The sequence below is a fragment of the Polyodon spathula genome, chromosome 1 (assembly GCF_017654505.1).
Source record: "Polyodon spathula isolate WHYD16114869_AA chromosome 1, ASM1765450v1, whole genome shotgun sequence".
Lineage (NCBI taxonomy): Eukaryota > Metazoa > Chordata > Actinopteri > Acipenseriformes > Polyodontidae > Polyodon > Polyodon spathula.
In genome coordinates this window covers 9267015-9289173 of record NC_054534.1, presented here as the reverse complement: position 1 = coordinate 9289173, position 22159 = coordinate 9267015, and the positions used below count along the sequence as shown (strand labels likewise).

The following is a 22159-nucleotide window of genomic DNA, read 5'->3' as shown; positions in this document are numbered from 1 at the left end:
TTGCCAACCTAAGCCCCCCCCCCTGCAGCGCTCGGCCAATTGTGCGTCGCCCCCAGGGAGCTCCTGTCTGCTCCACTCGGAATGCCTTTACCAGATGCGCCACTCGGGAGCCACGAATGCTGTTTTGATGTGCTTGTTGTGCTTGCTGTCTTTAGCGGCAGCTCTGCAATCAGAATGCTGTTTTGATGTTCTTGTTGTGCTTGCTGTCTTTAGCAGCAGCTCTGCAATCAGAATGCTGTTTTGAATTGCTTGTTGTGCTTGCCCTCTTTAGCAGCAGCTCTGCAATCAGAATGCTTTTATGATGTGCTTGCTGTTTTTAGCAGCAGCTCTGCAATCAATAAGCACTGGGAGGCGGAGTTGGCGGCTCTCAAGGGAAACAACGCCAAGCTGACAGCGGCGCTCCTCGAGTCCACGGGCAACGTGAAGCAGTGGAAACAGCAGCTTGCCGCCTACCAGGACGAGGCAGAGAGGCTGCATAAAAGGGTGCGTGTCTGTGTCTTTATCTGTGACTGTGACTCTGTGTCTGTGACTGTGTGTTGGTGTGCCTGTGTCTGAGCCTGTATGTCTGTGTGTCTCTGTGTAACTGTGTGTGTGTGGGGTGGGGGGGGGTGGGGGGGGGGGGGAGGTAATCATACTAAACTATACTAAACAAACAAGAGTATTAGTGACTGTTTCTGTCTTAGGAATCAGGATATCAAATATGGTCCTATTATATAATCCATGTTAACTCCTCCTTTGAAGTCACTTTCCTAATATTGTTCTTCAGCGTGACTTATATCCTTTCAGTCCTGGGGTTGGGGTTGGAGTTAAGGGTAGGGTTGGGGTTTTCAGGATTGAAGGGCATATGTCAAATCTGTAAATCTATTAAAAAAAAGGTAAAATCGAGCACTTTATCCCCACAAATAACAGAGAAAGTTTAAAAGAATGTTGCATGAATATGCTGTCTTTTCTGGCTATTGCCTTATTGTCATATTCCCAGAAGGAACATGCACAATATCTGGTAGAGCACAGATTGATGTTATCCACGAAGGGGTGGAAAGAATACTAGGTGACTATAAATAGGGCTTCTAGTTTTTGGTTTGTATTTTCTATCTCTCTCCATCCCTTTAAACCTTAATTAATAGTTGTTAAGCCTTAACTGAATACCAGATTGTTTAAATTAGCAACGCAGTACTAGAAACTAATGCAGTGGAAATTAATAAGCTGAATTAGGCGATTAGAGCCAGAACGAAATGCAGGTTCAAATAGAATGAGCTGAGATCAATGCACTTAATTTGTTAACTCAATCAAGATATGAGGGTTAAAAGAAACAACTTCATTTTGTAATTAGTGTTTGATTAAGAAAGCGAATCTGCTCAAAATATGTTTAAAGGGACGTGATCAAAAATAAAACCCCAAAACTAGAAGCCCTAACTACAAAATAACTCATATCTCCTGGTGCATAGATCTTTCAGCAAAGCATCCATGAGAGGAAGGTTTTGGGTGAGCAATGTGGGAAGTTTTTGAGTGTGCTCAACTTTGAATGGTTTGATAAAGCCTAGTCAAGTGTTTTCAATGCATCATTTCTACCTTTGTCTCAGAGGCAAGGAGATGAAGACAAGTTACTCTAAACTGCTGAGGGCAGCAGTGCAGCAGCAGTGCCTGGTGAAATCAGGACTATAGCTCAATGGCTCTAGTATTAATCACAGCATGCAAGAGGGAGTGAAGGGGGCAGGCAGGATAATGAGTATAGACTGTCAGCCTTTGTGTAGCTGCAGTAGACTTAACCTTCTAACTCAGGGCTTCTTAGTCCTGGTCCTGGAGACCCCCAGTGTCTGCTGGTTTTCATTCCAACTGAGCTCTCAGTTACTTAAATAGACCCTTCATTGAAATGATAATTTGCTTAAGTAGACCTTTTTCATTGTTTTCAGCTCTTAAACAGTTGCATAGTTCAAGTTACTTATAAAATATTATAGCTAACTTCAAACATGCAACTGTTTAAGAGCTGAAAACAATTAAAAAGGTCTAATTAATCAAATTATCAGTTCAGTTGATAATTAGCAGACACAGGGGTCCCCGAGGAATAGGATTGAGAAGCACTATAACTGGTAGAAATGTAGACCTCCTGTTGATGTTGTTGTAGTCATTACTTCTAGCCACAAGAGGGCTCTGCTCGTTCATCGTCAAAGATGAAACCTGGATGAAATTATTCAATATAAAAACAAAAATGAAAAGATGAGGCTATCAATTAAATATTCTGCACCAGAACTGCAGATACACGGATGAATCGCAGAGCAGATTAACCATGCAGATCTTTAGAAGAGGTCTCGTTATTGTTACAGTATTAATGGATAGTTTAATTGTAACCCCTCAATGGTTGCTTCCACTTGCCAAATGCCCTTGTTCTGTTGTGAATGATCGTTTTGTTCACAATAGCATTAAAAGTACCAAACTGACTTTTTTTTTTCCCCAGCTTCAGATTTGTTCAACCCCGCACCCCGCCCCTGTGTTGATTTTCTCTTTCCTTGAGGGAACTGCTGCTTGTACTGCAGCCACTGGAGTTGTCACGCAACACCCTGTTACTACAGAAACTAAATAGCATTTAAACATAGCCAAATATAACTATATAAAAATGACACTGAAAGTACTAAAAACTAAGGAAAAAAACACTACGCATTTATCCATTTCTTGATTCTGTTTGTTTAATTCAAAACCTCACAAACGAAATCCACTTTCCCCAGTACAGAATTCTCACTCGTTCACGGACCTGTCATTGCTCGGTTTCCCGGCTCAGCTGTCTAACATCAGTGTCATTTTTGAGTGTGTGGAACTTTTTGAAGCACAGCCCATGTGTGTTTATGTGTCTCTGTTAAGTGGTAGCATGCTTGTAAAAGTAATCCTACAAGTATCACTCACTAGAGTTCTCTGACTGCGGATCTGTGTCAGCATCGAACGTGTACATTTCCAGCAGCACTGATCAGCACACACAGTTTACAGAGCTTCAGAGGATCTTTTTAAAATATTGTCCTCACAGTTAAAACAAACTAGGCTTTATTGTAGTAAATAAATAAATAAATACGTGATATTTATCGGAGCATCTAAATATTGTGACTAATATTTTGAGTAATTTAGTGTGGTAACTAGTTTTGCTCATACAGCAAGCTACCTCACGGCTTCCTTTCTGACGTGACAGCGATATACACATATGCCATGAGGTATTCAAATATTTATACATTTAGTTAAATATACACTGAGTGTACAAAATGTTAGGAACACCTGCTCTTTCCATAAAATAGACTGACAAGGTGAATCCATGTGAAAGCTATGATCCCTTATTGGTGTAACCTGTTAAATACACTTCAATCAGTGTAGATGAATAGGAGACAGGTTAAAGAAGGATTTTTAAGCCTGGTCACAATTGAGACATGAATTGTGTAAGTGTGCCATTCAGAGGGTAAATGGGCAAGACAAAAGATTTATGTGCCTTTGAAAGGGGTATGGTAGTTTGTGCCAGGCGCGCCGGTTTGAGTGTGTCAAGAACTGCAACGCTGCTGGGTTTTTGACGCTCAACAGTTTCCCGTGTGTATCAAGGATGGTCCACCACCCAAAGGACATCCAGCCAACGGCAGGCCAGTGGTTGAAAACAGCTCATTGATGAAAGAGGCCAAAGGAGGCTGAAACGAATTGTGCAGAGCAACAGACGGGCTACAGTTAGTCAACTGACAGTCCAGTACAACATTGGTGCCGAAAGACCCATAAAAGAATGCACAACTCGTCGTACCTTGACATGAATGGGGTATGGCAGCCAATGACCACTGTTCCACTTCTTTCAGCAAAACACAAGAAACTGCGGTTGCAGTGGGCTAAGGAACAAAAACACTGGACACTGGAGGATTGGAAAAACATTGCCTGGTCTGATGAATCCCGGTTCCTGCTGTTTCACGGTGATGGGAGGACTAGGTTATGGGTAACCACACGAGTACATGCATCCATCATGCCGCTTGTCAACATTGCAGGCTGGTGGTGGTGGTGTGATGGTGTGGGGTGTGTTTTCATGGTAGACATTGGGCCTCTTGATAAAAGTGGAGCAATGTTTGAATGCCACAGGATATCTGAACATCATTGCCAATCAGGTGCATCCCTTCATGGCAGCAGTGTATCCATCTGCTAATGGGTTTTTTCAGCAGGATAATGCCACATGCCACAAGGCTAGGATTGTCCAGGAATGTTTCCACGAACATGACAGTGAATTCAGCTTACTGCAGTGGCCTGCCCAGTCACCAGATCTCAATCCAATTGAGCATCTGTGGGATGAGATGGAAAGAGCTATTCGGAGTAGAGATCCACTACCAGCCAACTTGACACAACTGTGGGAAGCATTGGAGTCAACATGGGCCAGCATCCTTGTGGAACGCTTTCGACACATTGTATAGTCCATGCCCCGACGAATTGAGGCTGTTCTGAGGGCAAAAGGGAGTGCAACTCAATGTTAGGGAGGTGTTCCTAATGTTTTGTACACTCAGTGTGTATTAGCTACACAACGCAGGCACTGCCTCCTTCTTTGTTTGACGTTAAAAACATCTAGCTTCACAGTGAGTTGCTGAAAATAATTGAACGGCAGCGTATATTAAATTATGTACCTATCAAAAGCTGCAATTGAGCGGCTCATCGTGGTGATGTCAATTTGTCCAGCTCTTCTGTTGCTTTTGTAACAGCAATTGATAATTAAAGGCCCAGCTCTCTGTCACAAATTTGTACCACTGGCACAGAGCCGGTGGTCACCTTTCCGTGACGTTGGCATTGAGTGTTAACGGGCAATGCATGTCCGATTTTCAGTGTACTAGAAAACTGGACTCTCTGGTCTAAAATACGTTAATAAAAAGCAGAAGAGATACTCTCCCAGTAAGACAGTGTAAATGGATAAGATAGTTTTGGGACAAATATTCAAATATTCTCCCAAATAGAATATATAAGATATAAGAATGTTTGAATATTGAGTATTTGAACATGAGAAGCAGACGATTGTCCCAGACCTGGTTAAAGATGACAGGATTTAGTTTGGATCTGTCTCGGTTGTGTTTTTAGTCAAGCTAGTTTTATATTCTTAAACCCCTTACCTTTATGCAGGAAATTCAACTGAAGATTTTATCAGCTATATTTTGAAAATATTAACAGATAACTTTACTGTCTTTTTTTTAATAAGATTTGCCTATTGCAAATTACTGCCAGTTAGAAGAGTGAGTGAACAATTAGAATTGGTGATGCGTCTCTCAGAATCCCAGGGACCGCTGTGTGACACACACGTCAGTAGAACTGAAGCCTCCTGCCAGTATTCTGGTTAGAGTACCCATTGTGCAAGATGACTTCTTACTGTAACCTTCCACAGGTGACTGAGCTGGAGTGTGTGAGCAGTCAAGCAAACGCAATTCAATCTCACAAGACAGAGTTAAACCAAACAATAGAAGAACTGGAGTCAACATTAAAAGCAAAGGAAGAGGTAAGAAAGACATTTTTTCATAGCCTGCTTTTTACATGTTTTAAATGATTTTTGGTCTCAGCGATTGGCTGAGGTCATGCGCTAAGGGGAACGGGTTATGTCGCTTGTTCTTGAAGGAAATCGAGAGGTTGAAAGAGGAAATGGAACATGCCCGACAGCTGCAGACTCAGAGAGACACTCTCACGCAGAAGCTTCAGGTAGGGTGCTGTTTCCTTCCAACTCATATTACCTCCAAAAGCCCTAAAGATGAAACAGACACATGCTCGGTCTGCCTCAGGTATTCACCAGCTGTCCTTCTCGCATCATACTGTGCCCTGCTTGTGTATGAGGTAGAGGGGCGGCTGTTTGAATCGAAGGATGTCGTGTTCTCTGTGCTTGTGTGTGGGGTAGAGGGGCTGTTTGAATTGAAGAATGTAGTGTTCTCAATCTACTAAAAGTCAGGTGAGTTCAAACAAGGAAACCTTTCTGTCAGGAGTAGTCTGCAGCACAGCATGTAGGGACTCTGGTTGCTGTTATTTTTCCAAGACCTTGATGAACCTTGTTCTGAACTTAGAGACCAAATTGGAAAAAAAAGTAGGCTGGTTTCCACATACAATGCAATTTCACCTGAATGAATGAGTTTGTGCAGAGTAGCTGAGCATTTAATCAGTTACACTTATTATTAGTTGAGCATAGAGGAGTACAGGAGTACTGTCTCCCTCTAAACCCAGAACTAACTGGTAATCCAGCTGTGTGATCCAGTGCAGAGTAAACTGGCTGTCATGTGAGGGACACTGCGTTATATATTACAGTCATTTGTCCTACATGTGCATAGCCCTGTGCTTATGTTTTTTGTCTCTCATTTGGGATGCTTATCTCTGGAAGCCAGGGGGTACCACCCGGTGTACCGGATTACATATATCTGGTACATATATCCAGCGATAAAACCTGGGAATTTCATTGAATTGCTTGTCCGTCTTCCTTGTCACATTTACAAATTTGAGGCTATATGGTGGAAGCTGTCAGTCTGTCTGCATTATCACCGCATTCGTGCTGTGGATGTAGGTCAGTACTTGTTCCCCGATGCTAACACAGTATCTCAAATATTGTAGTAGCAATAGTTGGAAGTATATACTGCATGTGACTTGCTGTTTTGACAGTTCTGCAGGCTAAGACTCTCGAGTCTCAGTATGTAAATGTTGTGCCTCCCCGGTCCTGCAGGAAACAGAAACGAGGAACGCAGACCTGGAGGGGCAGCTGACGGAGCTGGGGCAACGGCTGGAGAACAGCCAGACACAGCAGGAGAGCTTCCGCAACAATTTAAAAACTCTGCTCGAGATCCTAGATGGCAAAATCTTTGAACTGACCGAGCTGCGGGATAGCCTGGCCAAGCTCATAGAATGCAGCTAAAGCGTGGCTGTTCTTTAGTGTGACCGCCTCTGTAATGTGAACGCCATGCTGGTGCCCACAGGAGTTCTTCCTTCTTTCCTTCCTTCCTTCTTCATCCACCTGGAAGATAGAAAGTATTATTTGAAGTATAAAATATGACAAGAATGATAATGCTGATAAAAGTTTTTTTTTTATAGCATTCCATGTTATTGAGAAATATGTGGTCTGCTTTTCACTTCCATTTTGAGCAGATGGCACACCATGCTTTGTGCTTCAACCTCAGGACAAAGCATGATGGTGAGCACTCTCTTCATTTATTATTATAAATATTATTTTTACACTACTATTGTTTAGTCATAAAAATTGACCTTACCAACAAAAAGATATGGCAGCTGACTTTACCTTCGATTTATTTTTTGGTTCCCCTTACAATCTTTGCGGTAAGGAAGTCATTGGTTTTCAAAAGATGCTTAGTGCAGCACCCCGAAGTATGGTGTGGTTTTGTAGACAACTTACTTTATCCGGCGTGTGCAGGAAGATTACTACACTACAACCCTGATGGGCTTTCCTCTCTGTAGAACTACCTAGCCTCTTGTCCTGTATCCCAGGCGTGAAAGCAGGGTCCCAGTATTCAGTTTAATAAAGGGTTATGTGGTTTGAATATGAGGGCAAGGCCTGCGCTGAGCCCCTGTATACACAGAGCAATACTGGAGGAGCCTCGGGAGTCCACTGAAATCACGCAATCAGGTATTCCATACGTCTTTGTTTTCCGAATGATCTGGAAAAGGACCAGAAATGGTGGCCCTGCACACTGTAGGAAGCCGCCTGCGCTGTCTTTTCTTTCTAGACCATCTTTTTCAACAACTTTATACTCTACTTGTAAACTTCAGTCATACCGGACTGTTTGGTTTAAATCTAAAATATTTTTGCCTTTTTTTTTTTTTTTTTTTTTTTTTTTTGCAATGGTAAATTTGAGGTTATTATTTGGTTTTCTTAATTTGTAATTTTTTTTTTCCTTTTCATTTTTTTGAAATATTTTCTTTCTTTTTTTAACTTATGGTACTTGGGTATTTATTATGATTGTATTTTTTAGCTGTATAAACCAGGCAATATTTTGAACTGTTTTCAGAAACCAGCAGCTTGTGTTGGTCTTATCTGAAATTAAAGACTTTGAAATGATGCAATTTAAAGATTAAGCAGAACTGATCTGCCAAATATGTTTCTCTGTAGAATATTTATAAAATATGTCTTTGGTATGAAGAAGCATCATGACAAGCTTCCTAGGGACTGTTTGCAGAATTTATTATTGCCAAAAAAATCTGTATAATGATGTAAAAATAATGGGGACACTAGTTAAGGGCTTGTGGTTTGACCTTTTTAATTTGGTGAAATGCCTGATTGGGCTAACGGTTTACTTTTTACTCTCAGATGTTATAAGCATTAATGTAGAAACACTAAAAAGGAATATTGTTTGAGTAATAACATTTAATGGTCATATACCTTGTGCTTAAAACACAATTGTAATCGGAAGTTTATAGTTCAAGTGGGCTGTGATCCCATTCTGTAGTTATCCCCAGACCTCTCCACCCAGTAGGTCAGATGGTTTTGCATATTTCTCTGCAGTTGAACAGCTGGAAAAGCTACAGTGAATTGAGAGCCCTTTCTTGGCTTCAGAGGACCGTAGCTACTGCAAAGAACAGATAACAGCAGGGACAGCAGTGAAGCTACTGACCTATCAACAGCAGAGGTCTAAAGTCTCACCATTATGCTTAAATTGTTCAATTCAAACAAGGGAGTCCTGTAAAGTTAAAAAAAAAACTGTTTTATTTTGAAATAGTGACAATATTCTACACAAAAAAAAAAAGCAAAAAAAAAAAAAAAAAAAAAAAAAAAAAAGCTTTGTCTTGTTTTTCTTTAACTTCCTAATTCTTTTTTGAATTGTTACAAATCCTCAGTGAGGTGGAGGAGTGATCACTGACCTGGTAAGACATATCCAGTGAGTTTCCAAACCAGAACCAAACACAAAGAACAGAACTTGAGTCAGTGCAGTACTCATTCCTTGAAGTCCACTTTGAAATGCTCAGTCTGACCGCCAATGCCAGCTCAAACTAGGTGCTATAACCATGGGAGGCAGTGTTGCATCAAACTCTGTATTAAGAGAGAGGATGGAATAACCTCTAAACTGCAACATGTATTGCTTTTTTGGGAAGCCCGGCCTGCTGTTAGCTCACAAGTTCACAGTGGAACCTTATAAAATATAAAAGTACAGGTAGTCCATCATTGCATGTCCAACACACAAACATTTATACTGTTATGTGTGCTTTTAAATGACATCAGATATTTAGTTTAATACAAATTGCAGTTTTAGATTGAAATAAAATGCAGATTGGGTTGATTCTGGATGGCAGTGTAAAGTTAAAAGTATTGGAACATATAGTATATCTGGGGTACAGTACTTTAGGTAAATCCACAATAGAACAGATTTAAAGGGTTAATACCACAGTTTGTAGACTATTAAAGTAGACCCATTGTGTGTTAATAACAGCAAACAGTGAGAGTATAAAAGTGTGAAGCAACTGAGCGCTCACACACAATATTTGCAATGCCATCTATTACCATTAAACAGTGAGATTATAAAAAGATAAATACAAGACATGTGCTCCCTCAGTGTAACACACCCTAGTCTATAGCAGTAGACATGTGCTCCCTCAGTGTAACACACCCTAGTCTAGCAGAACAGTCATGTGCTCCCTTAATATAACACAACCCTAGTCTAGCAGAACAGTCATGTGCTCCCTCAGTGTAACAAAAGCCTAGACTATAGCAGTATGGTCACATGCTCCCATTTGCACCATAACGTCATTCTAATGTCACACTTGCATTCTCACTGTAAGGGCAGAACACAAATAGTCTCAACTGTGCATATGCACACAGCATAATAATGGGGAAACAATGGACAAGTTCAAATAAATATACTTTATTGAACAAAACCAGTGAATCAAAGTCAGCACCAAAACTGCGAATACGATGTTACATCACTCGTACAGAAAAAAGAGGCAATTTCAGTACTTCGTATACAAGGTTTTATTCACCTTGGACACAATGTAGGTTTGAACACAATGGTAAAATAAAGAATAGGCAGAATAAAAGGCAAAAAACTATTAAAAGCAATTATTTTACATTTCAATGACATTGCTATATAAATGCTTGCTTAGTTTTAAAAATGATATCTGTTACTTAAATATGTAATCTTGGAATATTAGGCAACCGCGCAATGCAATATGAAGGTCCAACTTTAACCCTTTACAATACAGTGTACATTTAAATACAATGTTTGTTTTTTTTTTTTAATTTTATTTATTAATGAATGTTTCTACTCCTAATATAATAATATTGCACATATCTAGCATGTGGCTTATCATTGATTCATGAATGTGATCATGATGTGCCCAGGCAAGCCAGATATTTAAGGTAAGTGTTCACTGGTTCAGGTACATGATGCATGTTCAATCTGTAGTGTTGGCCAGAAATAGAATACAATTAAAATATATAATTAACAAAAAAGCAAAAATTGGTTAACATACAGGTTACACAGTTAACAGTGCTTTCGGCAGCAATAAGAACAAACATTCTTTTAAGAAACCTCAATACAGTACATGATGTGTATAAACTAAGGTGATCCATGGCAGGATATATAAGGGTAAACCAGCGCTGAAGAGGTCCACACGTGTGCTACACTGTACCATGGAAGAACTTTGTGCAATAAGTGACATTATTCAGTTTTGTTAATGAAAAACTTCAACATGCTGTTATCAGCAACGAGTTAAAGAGTTGCCAGAATGCATGCATACACTGCTGTCATCATATACCGTAAGATGCAGTTCTCAACTGAAACCCCTGCAGAAAAAGAAAAATCAACTGGCCTATTAAGATTGAAAAACTTATTATATACGAACAGTAAACATGCCGTTAATTGTAAAAATCCTTTACTTCATTACACATACTGCCAATAATCAGTGCAACAACGTGAGATTACGATACAGGTTGGCAAAGAACTTTATTCAAACTGTGTTATCAATAACTGGTTCCATAAAATGATGGTAATATGCACAAAGTAAAACATATAACAGAAATATGTAAAAGAACTAGTAGCTACAGTCACTATGATTCTCCATTAGTAGTGAATAGAAGAGGGTTGTTTATTAAGTCAGCCTAGTTAACCCTCCTAGATACTCCGCTCGAGTCAGGATGAGCAGTGTGTTATTTGGCTGATAATTAAACACTGAGTAAGAAATGTTATTAGCCACGCTTCAGCTGCTTGGTCACATACAGCTCAGTTAAATTGGGTGCAATACAGGGAGATTTAACATCCTCCTGTGTGCTACCTCAGAAAACTCACTCTTTAGACTTCCACATCCAATCCCTTTACAATACAGATTTATATTGCAGGAAACAATATTCTTAGCAGCACTGGTAAAAATGGAGATCAAGGTAAACTTGCAGAAGCCCTGCATAGTTGACTCAGGAACTCTATTAATTTCCATCAATTAGCAACAGAGAAAACAACATAAAAAAAAGCTGTAAGTCAAACTGCTCAACATACACATGCAAAATAATGATTACTGAACACTTTAAATGGACATGGCATGTTGTTTTTCTGCTTTGCCTCTCAGGTAAAATTTGCAGTAGGGTTTTAAAATACATTTGTAATCTCCATTGTTTTGTATCATAATAAAAGATTGTAAGTGGCTGTCTCAAGCTTGCACTTCACTGCTGATACTCTGCAGGGTCAGCAGGGCACATCTTGAAGTGTTCGAACGCACTTGCACCTTACTGTACATGACATCTATAAAATCATCCTCGTCTGGTATAGTTCAGTAAAACCTGTTCCATTTCATAGTCCTCTCATTTCAGTAATCCTAATCCCCTTTGTGTGAAACCTGGCAGTTTTACAGCTGCTGCAGGTATGGGGTCACTTCCACTAAAACCCTGTCAGTTTATAAATGATAGGAATTAATACCACATCTTCCATACACATGAAATCCAGGTATGCCAGTGCCACCAGAAGGAAAATGTATACTAGGAAGGAAGATAACTTCCACACATGGAAACAAAGCGGGTGGAGCTAAAGAAATAATCAAGAATGTTTTATTGTCTTCCCTTCAAATTCCGGATCCTCTCCTAACAATGGTTAGCGCTACAAAGGGTCTGAGTGCAAGCCTGCTCACACTAGGGATCTCAAATGAAACACAAACACATTGCAACTGAAAGAAACTAAACGAGACTTCAACAATCCTTTCAAAAAGTTAGAATAGCACTTCAAATTATATTAAAAAAAAAAATAACATTAAGTACTTGGTCAAAAGAACACACGTCTGGTAAAAACTAAACTATACAAATAAAAACAGCTCACTACAAACCCACACACACAAAATATTTATTTAAAAAGTAGTAACCCTTTACTGCCCTGGGTATGCTCCCATACCCATTTAATGCCTATTTTCATAATTGTCAAATATATTGGACACTGGGCAGCAAAGGGTTAAAAACAAAAAGATCCTTCTTTTTTTGTCTCATGTGATACAAACTGCAAATTTCTTCAGCATGATTCAGATTTGAATGCACTGCCAGTGCAGCAGGAAAACAGGCAGAATAACTGGGCTATTGCTGTCACTGGAATTGATGCAGCACAGCTTCAGAATTAATCTCGTTTGTAATGTAAAAAATATTAACCCTTAAAATATACACAAAGAATAGTAATCAAGGGGTCTTTTTTTCTGCACAACACAAACGAGTCTTCCCAACAGTACTAGATTGTGAACAAAGATTCAAACACAGTATGACCCTATCCTGACCTATCCAAGATGTGCTGTTTATTTCATACAAAGGTTATTAAAAGTGACAATAATCCATTAGTGATATTGAAATAAATAAAAGTGCTGGTTCTATTTTCCAGAATGGTAAACTTGTTAATTGGAATCTGGGCCATTTCAAATCCCACATGTGCTGCACTGTGCTTCTGATCTGCCGACAAGCTCTGAGTTGTACAAGAGTGCATGGGGGTGTAAATAGCTGCCGCTGACAAGCCCACAGGACTGTCTCTTGGCTTATCTGCATTAGAAACGCTTCTGCCATCAACCTCAAGGCAAGCCAGAACTTAAACACGGCGAAGGGAATGATTACTGCCACGTCACAAATATGTCTTGCTGTTTCTCTGTGTACAGTATTGCGCAAAAAGTGTTAGCCACACAGAGGGGTCTGTTTCTGTTACGTCAAAATAATCCCTGACATGCACAAACTTTTGAACAGATCGCTGGAGATGGGAAAATAAAGTATGGAATGACTGTGCTCATGGAATGGGGCCCATGGAGTGACGACCTCAATGTGAGTGCTTTCCCTTGAACAACAAGGAGCAATTGTGGAATGTTCTCATGGAGAAGGGACACAGTACAGAAGGTACTTCTTAATTCTAAAAAATAACTACAGTTATTACTAGGGTTATAAACATACTGTTCAGAATTATAAGAAAGGGTGATCAAGAGATTCATTTCATGGCTGGAAAAGCCTAAACGGCACTCCATTGACAACTCAGGAAACTGACAGCAATATGACCCAAGAAGAGGTCCTCACAAAGGAACAGTTACATTTGACAACCCTGCTCTGTGTGCCACTTATAAACTAACATAAAAAACACTTAATTATTGGTATCGGATGTTTACACAATACTGTACAGTCAGTAATTATAAATAAGACATAATATGAGGTAGCATGTGTTGCTGTCACCACTTATTAACAGATCTCTTAAGGAAACCTACAGGGCTCTGTTGGCTAAAAGCAAAAACTAAAAAAAGAACATAAAATCAGAACCTAGCTTGAAAGCTGGCAGTTCTTTAACATGTTCTACACACCAACTATTGATTTTGTTAGCATTATCTCTAGTCTGAAGGGTCTGCTGTGTCAAGGGTTCAATTCGTACAAATCAATAAGTCTCAGCAGTCTGCCTGCAGGAACACTAGCACAGCACTTTCTAACTGCACAGATGCTTACAGTGGGTAGAGAGATCCTAGAAACCTTTCTTTTAAATCCCAGTTAAGCTGTAGGATGCCTACATTCCAATGCAATGGGATACAGCTATTCTGTTTGTAGACCCAGCCAGCTATAAGACTGGGCACAAGCTGGGGACACACTGGGAAGTCTGATGAATCCCTGTGGATATATATTGCCATGGTAAATGACCTGTACACACCATTTTAACAAGGTCCCTTGGGCGGCTATTATAAGCAGGTACGACTGTAATTCATGTCTAAGAAGCAGTTGCTATACAAAAAAGTTCTCTTTACAAAATTAGGAGTATATGTTGTTATTTCTTTGTTATTCTGTGTCACGTTAAAAGTGCAAAATATTCCACACATCCCTCCCCCCAAAAAAATTAATTCCTTACAGTTGGGATATAACATGCAAAAATATTTCACTTTCCTTGTTCCTTTTATTATTTTGTGCATATTCCACAACATAAGTGATGCTAAATAAGTTGTAGATGTTGCCAGATGGCAGGCTATACAGAGACACTTTTATATGAGGCATAAGAACATAAGAAATAAGAAAGTTTACAAACGAGAGGAGGCCATTCGGCCCATCTTGCTCGTTTGGTTGTTAGTAGCTTATTGATCCCAAAATCTCATCAAGCAGCTTCTTGAAGGATCCCAGGGTGTCAGCTTCAACAACATTACTGGGGAGTAACGTGAGGAAAATATAATCGGCTGACTGTACTTTCCGAATGTCGTTGTTTTACGTGGGGGTATGCAATCTGCAGAACTAATTCAAACTTCATTGGTTTTATTAAAAGCTAACCAGAACATCCATACATAAGGAAAGAGAAAAGGGCACAGGGGCCCTATAGCGGTTCTGGGTTCTTCACATAGAACACATGGGGCTTGAATGTGCAAGCCTCACACTATGCCCTAAAGAAGATTCTGACATCTATTTTTATGGATTGGGTACACATGCTTCAGCAAGCAATTGGTATAAGAGGTTTCTAAATTAATCGATTGTGGATGTATCTGTCTGTGTTGAAGATACTTAATATTACACATATAATAAGGTAAACTGCACACACTGTCCAAATAGTCTACGAACGTGTCCTAAAAGATTAAAAGAAATGAGGCAAAGACATGGATTTTGTAAAATAATTTAAAGTCTTATTTTTCTCTGCTACATGGACAATAAGCCTGAGTGGATGAAATGCCCAGCTGTGATGGATCTCAATCCAGAAGCAGCGTTGCGTCATGAACGCTCTCCATCCTGAATTCACCTCCCTTTAATCTGCAGGGCAAACAAAACTAATACACAATATAAAAATGAAAAAAAAAGTCATGGGTGCAAACTGGAATTGACCAGACATTACTATGCCAACCAGACCATACTGCACTTTCACCAACAAAAACCTGAACCACAAACTGAATGAAATAAAAGTTCACGGCACTGCCAAAGCTTTACTTTATAATTGACAGAGCAATAATTTAGACTGAATCCAGTCCACAGGCTACTCTTTCACTTCACTAAATGACCTTCATGAACCACACCTGCATCTCTACAGGAAGCTCCAGCCTCTGAGGTTTATCGCGAATGTGTTAAGCATGCGTTTGGTTTCTTTAGTTTGCTCAGCCAGTGTTCCTGTGTGAACCTGGCTCCCGTGATGTCCTTGTGCTTGTGTCCTGTCTCAGCTGTCAGTTTTTCTTTCTTTTTTTTTTTTATTATAAAATTTGGAATCTTCAATTATTTTTTCTCTTTTTCTCCCCAATTTGGAAAGGCCAATTATTATTTTTTTTATTTCAGCCCGGCTCACCGCTGCCACCCAAGCACTAACTCGGGAGAGACAAAGACGGACACATTTCCTCCAAAACATGTGCCATCAGCCTTTTCACTCTGCAGGCCTGTCATGCAGCCACCTCGGAACTACAGTGTTGGAGGACCATGCAGCTCTAGGCAACTTACAGGCAAGCCCGCAGGCGCCCGGCCTGTCTACAGGGGTCGCTGGTGTGAGGTGAGCTGAGGACACCCTGGCCGACCTAAGCCCTCCCCACCCGGGCGGTGCTCGTCCAATTGTGCGCTACCCCTTGGGAACTCCCGTCCACGGTCGGCAGTGGAATAGCCTGGACTCGAACCAGCGATCTCCAGGCTATAGGGCACATCCTGCACTTCACGCGGAGCGCCTATGCCGGATGTGCCACTCGGGAACCCCAGCTGTGAGTTTTTCAACCCCTGGGTATTCCACAGGAAATCTGAAGATTGTCAGTATCATAGGCGATGTGCTTCAGAGCAACTCGAAAACATTTCCGAGAAGCTGGAATACAAGAATTCATTACATAGGAAAGTGGTGCTAAATGCAAGGTTATCATTACCTTTTCATCAGCCAAATGGAAACAAAGACATTGCATCTTAAAGTGGGCTGTCCAATGGAAAAAAATAAAATCTCTTAAATTAAAAATACTAAAATGAAAAGCCTAGTTTCAGTTACCGAACAGCCTAACCTAGCATTGCAGGGATTGGGATCGGGATTGCTTGAAGCTGCCCAGCGCTGGGGTGTCCTAGCTGTCCCAGTCCGCGTGGGGCAGGCCCTCGTCCTCAGAGTCAGAATCTGGGGAGGCCTCCTTGATGCGCCGCAGTGCCTCGTGAATGCTGCGGGTGAGCGGGTCAGCAGAGTCAGGCAGCTCCCCCAGGGAGTCCTGCAGATCCTCACGCTGAACCTTCTTCAGCAGGACGCCCTTACGGATCTGTGCTAGGATGTTGTTGCTGTCGTCTTCCTCCGGGGAAGGTGGCATGGCACGCTGTTCCATCTTGCGTAGGTGGAAGCTGCCTCGTTTCAGAGAAGCCAGTACCTCATCCATCGGGGAACTCGCTGGCAATACAAGAGCAGGAATACAATACGCATTTACACACACACACACATACTGTATATAACAGAGATAACTGAGTAAGCTAAAGCTTATACCAGAGATGCCACTCGCTTTTAACCAAGTGTACACAAACGGGACACAGTCACCAGGCTCTGTATGTCCAGATCCACTGCTCATAGCAAGTCCAAGACATTTATAAATCAACTGTATTTGTATTTCAACATCTGATCAGGATTTCCATGTGATGAGGATAATACATTTCATCAAAATATAACTCAGCAGATCTAAAATTGTGGGTCGCAAATACCTAATCAATTAAAAAAACTAGTTTAGTTTAAGAAACAATTACATTAATGTATTATCATTATTATTGATACTTCTTACTCAGTTCAACCCCCCCCACCCAGTCCCTCGTCCTACCTGCCTTTATCTGAATTGGTTACCTAGAAAGCAACCTGCCATGTCAGCCAATCAGCGGAATGCACTTCTGCAGTGTTTAGTTGCAACTGCAGCATGCTATTTTTGTTGCGAAGCTTGAGAACCGCTGATATAACTATATACAAATACAGCTACAAAATATAACTAAAAATGCAACATATGTATGGTATAGGGCCTATCACTATAGGGCCAAATTGACTACATTTGTGGATCTTTCCTACATCATATCAGATTCTTCGAAATACTAGCTTTTAACTATGGCCCATAAAGGGCGGGGGGTGGTAGGGGGGCATGGCAGATGTAGTGAGTACCAGGAAGATATCTTGAAGTGAGGTGAGGATCATTGGCCAGCTTGATTGCAGAATGACCCTATATCCATTTTCCCAGGGCTGTGCACCCCCCTGCAGAGGATAATAAGAGCAGTACTTTAAAGCCTTACTTCTTCTTTTCTGTGATCCTTCCATGGCAGATGTCTTCTTGAGCTTCTTCCTGGCGCTCACCAGCTGGCTGCTGTCAAAGAGCTGTGCAGAGGGCAGTGCGCTGGAGGCTTGCGGGGTCTCTGTCACAAGTTCTCCAGGCTGCCTGACGGGGCTGCCGGGCTGTGCCTCGCTCTCGGAGAGGGGGTCTTCGCTGGGACAGGGTGGAGGAGGGGGCGGGGTGGAGGAGGGGGCGCGGGGATGTAGCAGCTGTGGCTGGGCAGGTAAGCAGAGTGAGACCTCGTTCCAGAGGTAGAGAAAGGGGCAGCGAGGCAAGCTGGGTTGGTTGGAAGGTGGTGCTCGCTGGAGGTAATGAAACACTCTCTAGCCCCACTGCTTGCTGGGTGGTGCTGGGGGCTTGGGGCAGTCCTGCCTCCCTCTGCTCTGCGGTCTCGTCGGTCTGCACGCTTGCTGTGAGGGACAGAGCCTGATCCGGGCTGGCATAGGGAACCGAGGGGCTGCTACTTTTCCTCCTTGCCAGCCGAAGTCTGGTTGATTTCAGTATGACCTGACCTGGGTACCGCTGCAAGGCGACAGAAACAATACCAAACAATAAGGCCTACACCCATAATTAAATGTGACAAATCACTGGAGTTAGAATTCTTCCCTGTTTCACAAAGAAATGAGAACGGTTGCATGACCACCAAAACACCCATCAACCAGTACCAACCTGCTTAAAGCTGCGGAGTCTGTCCAGTGTTCGCTGTCGTTCCTGACTGACCCAAATGTTCTTTTTCTCATCCTCCTCCTGCTAAGAAATAGAAATGCACCCGTGATAAATGCTGCAGCATGGTCCAAATACAAGCGTGCGTTTCTGAGAACAAGCAAAGAAAATTAATACAAATTTTCACTACAGTTGTATTTTTTGTAATTTGTAATGCAAATGCTAATACATAAGTATTTAGCATTTTGTACTGAAGAGACACATGGCTTTTTGTAAAGCACTCAAAAATATGCCATCTGGAGCCAAGTTCATTGCAGAATTTCACACAACCTTTTCGCTGTGAGAACACAACGGAGTTTTGTTAACGTTTTCAAAACAAAAATATGTACATTTTTTGTTCCCATATGGTTTGTATTTGAAAAAAGTAGACCTATCTGATTAAAATCGTCATTTTCCCCTAAATTCATCCTTGTGTACAAATTAACTTGTCCAGTCAGAAATTCCTGCCAGCAGCCCAAAGAAACGTGTCCGCACATCAGGTAACAAAAATGTATGTTCTATACAGTAGTTTATTGCTATTATTAGTATTATTCGGCTTGATCGACAACTGCGTTCAATGTTTAAAAAACAATGTAAAAAAACAAACGTCCGAAGGGAATGAAAGTACAGTTTGCCAGATTTTTACTTATCTTTTAATTCTAATAAAAAAAGCCAATGTGAGTGCAAATCAATCGTGTTCTTTATTAAAAATAATAAATCTGATTGCATTCCCATCGAAACACATGGGTAGAAATATAACAAGATAAATACATAGATAATAGCAGAAAAGCTAAAAGAAAATTATACCAGACTGAGTCTGCATTTTGAGTTAAGGAGAGAAAACGCTGCACAGCTTTACATATATCTATTTAAGTGCTAGTTCAGTTGTGACATGATGTGATTAGGACACCGTATGTGCTCTCAATTGCCAAAATAATTGTGGAAATGTGCCATTGTCAATTCATTAGTCGATGGAATTCATTGTATGACAGTTTGAACCTACTAACTGATATCTGTGAGAAAGTTCCCCAGTTGATAGAAACACTCTAACTTCCTAGCTTTAAGGAACTGGAGTTAGACTTCATTGATGAGTACTCACTGCTGAGTGCTGAAGCCCACTGTCACTGCTACATATCGCCGTCAGGGTCAGACAGCCTCTTACTATGGTGAGCTCATCCACACTCTTTTTGCTGAGAAGTCAAAATTACAATTGTTTTTTCTGTTTTCCTCCTGATTTAGTGGTGCCTAATTCTATGTACATCAGTCTCTCAGTGAAGCTTCCTCCTGTCAGGCTGAGGAGCTCAGGAACACCGTGGCCCTCCAAGCCTTGTGATCCTAGGTGCTCTTTCCACCAGAACTCCAGGTGTTAGACAGTGGTTCAAGGACAATAATGCTTAAACTCAATCAAACCAGTGTGGGGCGTTTTGAAATGCCAACTAGGCATCAGACCACCAAGCCTTGCTGGAATCAAAATATCAAAATGTAGCGGCCGGTGTTAGTAACAGAGTCCGAGTGGACCTACACTCATTCGATATTGGAGCCCCTGGGAGAAACAAGGACCTACAGCATGTTTGCTTAATGTAGCTTGAAACATGTTAATTGTGAACTGTTTCACTTTCTTTATTGACAGAACAGATTTTTCTGGATGACCAATGAAAATTTTGGTTTGTTTTATTAAATGTATTTCCAAAATAGTTTGTATTTGGATACATTTACCTAAGTATTTTATATTGAAGATACAGTTACCTAAAGTATTTTATATTGAAGATACAGTTACCTAAGTATTTTATACTGAAGATACAGTTACCTAAGTATTTTATACTGAAGATACAGTTACCTAAAGTATTTTATACTGAAGATACAGTTACCTAAAGTATTTTATACTGAAGATAGTTACCCAAGTATTTTATACTGAAGATACAGTTACCTAAAGTATTTTATACTGAAGATAGTTACCCAAGTATTTTATACTAAAGATACAGTTACCTAAGTATTTTATACTGAAGATACAGTTACCTAAGTATTTTATACTGAAGATACAGTTACCTAAGTATTTTATACTGAAGATACAGTTACCTAAAGTATTTTGCCCAAGCCTGCCAACAAGTACCCATTTCACTTGCCTAGTATTTTTCTTCCCCCAAAAGGGTTTGCATGAAATATAGGAAACCACACCTTTCTCTACATTCAATATTGATGTGCCTCCAGATGCCTTACCTCAATTCAGCTACAGATTCATTCAAAGGAAGCATGGCTGAATTGGAATGGAATTGGAATTACATCTTGAATGAATACCAGTCTAAATGACAGTAATGTTAATCGTATGTGATGTAAAATGAAATCACAGATTGCTATTTGCTGAAATTTGATTTGCGTCTTGACTGTCTGAAATGTGTATTGTGACGGGGAACACTGACTCAACACAGGATCACAGCCAGTTAAAGAAAAAAAAAAACTCAAAGCCAAACTGGCTGGGCTATAAACGAGAACAAAAATAAAAATCTAGATCTGGCTCTACTGTCAACATGTGGTAATACAAACAAGTAGACAGACTTTGACATGAAACACTTCACTGTGTAAACAAGTATGCCAGCAGATCATCATGACCTACATACATCATATGTGCATGTAAATATGTATGTTTAGCATGCTAAAGAATGTCCTAATCAAGTCATGTCACAACTGAACTGGCACCTCAATAGATATATGCAAAAAAACGTGTGTCATTAGGATGGACAGATACATAATAGGGCGTCGTTTGGTGTCATATTCCAGTTTAGAAGATTTATTTCAGATCATATGGTTTCAAAACATTAGAAATCGTATTGAGTTCATGGATCCATAAATGTGGTCGTGGTTTTGCAAGTGTGTTGACTTTTATTGGTTAGTAAAAAAATTAAAAAAAACAAATACATGTAATTAAAGCTTACTAAGTTAAAGGGGCATCTGAAACATGACCCTAAACAATAAGTTATTACATATTAAGGGTACATTTGAATTGCTTTATTTACCTAGCATCAGTCTCTTTATTATCTTGAATACGTTTAAGATTTTGGGACATGGGGGTTATGGCTGTACAAAATTATGTAGACAGAATTTACCAGCTGCATGGCATGATGGGATGTGTAGTCCTCTTGGCTGCCTTGGCGCTGACACATCTTCTCTCTGTGGTTCACAATACAGATCTCCTGTGGGGAAAGAAGGACTTGGTACTAAAAATCTGCTGCAGGTGGATTTCCATCCTTTTAGTTGGAGGACCTTCATGACTATCCAATAATAGGATTCCATCTCAGCTGTTGACTCTGTACTTACATAATTTTACACACAGTATATAATACTAATCATATGTTTTACTTTTGTATATTAATAGGTAGCTTTGCTTTTTTAAAAAGGACATTTCCCATATGAAAACATTGTATAGTACAAATGATATGTAAAAGCAACACAGTCCATTATATTAGTGTCGAAAATGTAGATGCCGGCGCTACAAAAGTATTCAAGAACAGTTTATAAAATCTGGGGTGCCTCGTCCTGGGATACAGGTAATTAGAAGTCTCCTCCAGTGAGAAATCCCATCAAAGGAGAAATGACGACAGCAACTCCCGTTTCAATTAAGTCCACAGCGCAAAAGAATTCAACAAAAGCAATAGTCTTTATATAAACATATTAAAAACAACAACAATGGCTTACCCGTTTCAACCCGTAGGTCTTCCTCAGACAGAATATATTTCTGGTCAAGTTTATATACTTCAACAGTTTCAAAACGTCAAAAAAATTCAAAATTTCAATACAATTGTTTAAA

At 40.3% G+C, this 22159-nt stretch overlaps 2 protein-coding genes across 4 annotated transcripts in view; one reads left to right on the top strand and one right to left on the bottom strand.

The window, feature by feature from the left end:
* The window catches only part of LOC121313702 (homer protein homolog 1), a 57025-nt gene extending 49220 nt beyond the window's left edge, over window positions 1-7805 (top strand). For 2 of the 3 annotated variants that reach the window (XM_041246528.1, XM_041246508.1), the window contains 4 exons: window positions 321-483; window positions 5366-5476; window positions 5593-5673; window positions 6677-7804. In XM_041246528.1, the coding sequence (XP_041102462.1) occupies window positions 321-483; window positions 5366-5476; window positions 5593-5673; window positions 6677-6865 (544 nt within the window). In that variant the 3' untranslated portion in view covers window positions 6866-7804. Of the gene's footprint in view, window positions 1-320; window positions 484-5365; window positions 5477-5592; window positions 5674-6676 lie in introns of all 3 variants that reach the window. The other variant, XM_041246519.1, reaches the window with a different exon arrangement.
* Window positions 7806-15860: 8055 nt separating this feature from the next.
* LOC121313693 (junction-mediating and -regulatory protein-like) overlaps window positions 15861-22159 on the bottom strand; it is a 35018-nt gene continuing 28719 nt past the window's right edge. The window contains 5 exon segments of the mRNA XM_041246496.1: window positions 15861-16742; window positions 17618-17861; window positions 17863-18177; window positions 18325-18405; window positions 21459-21545. Coding sequence (XP_041102430.1) covers window positions 16432-16742; window positions 17618-17861; window positions 17863-18177; window positions 18325-18405; window positions 21459-21545 — 1038 coding nt within the window. The 3' untranslated portion in view covers window positions 15861-16431.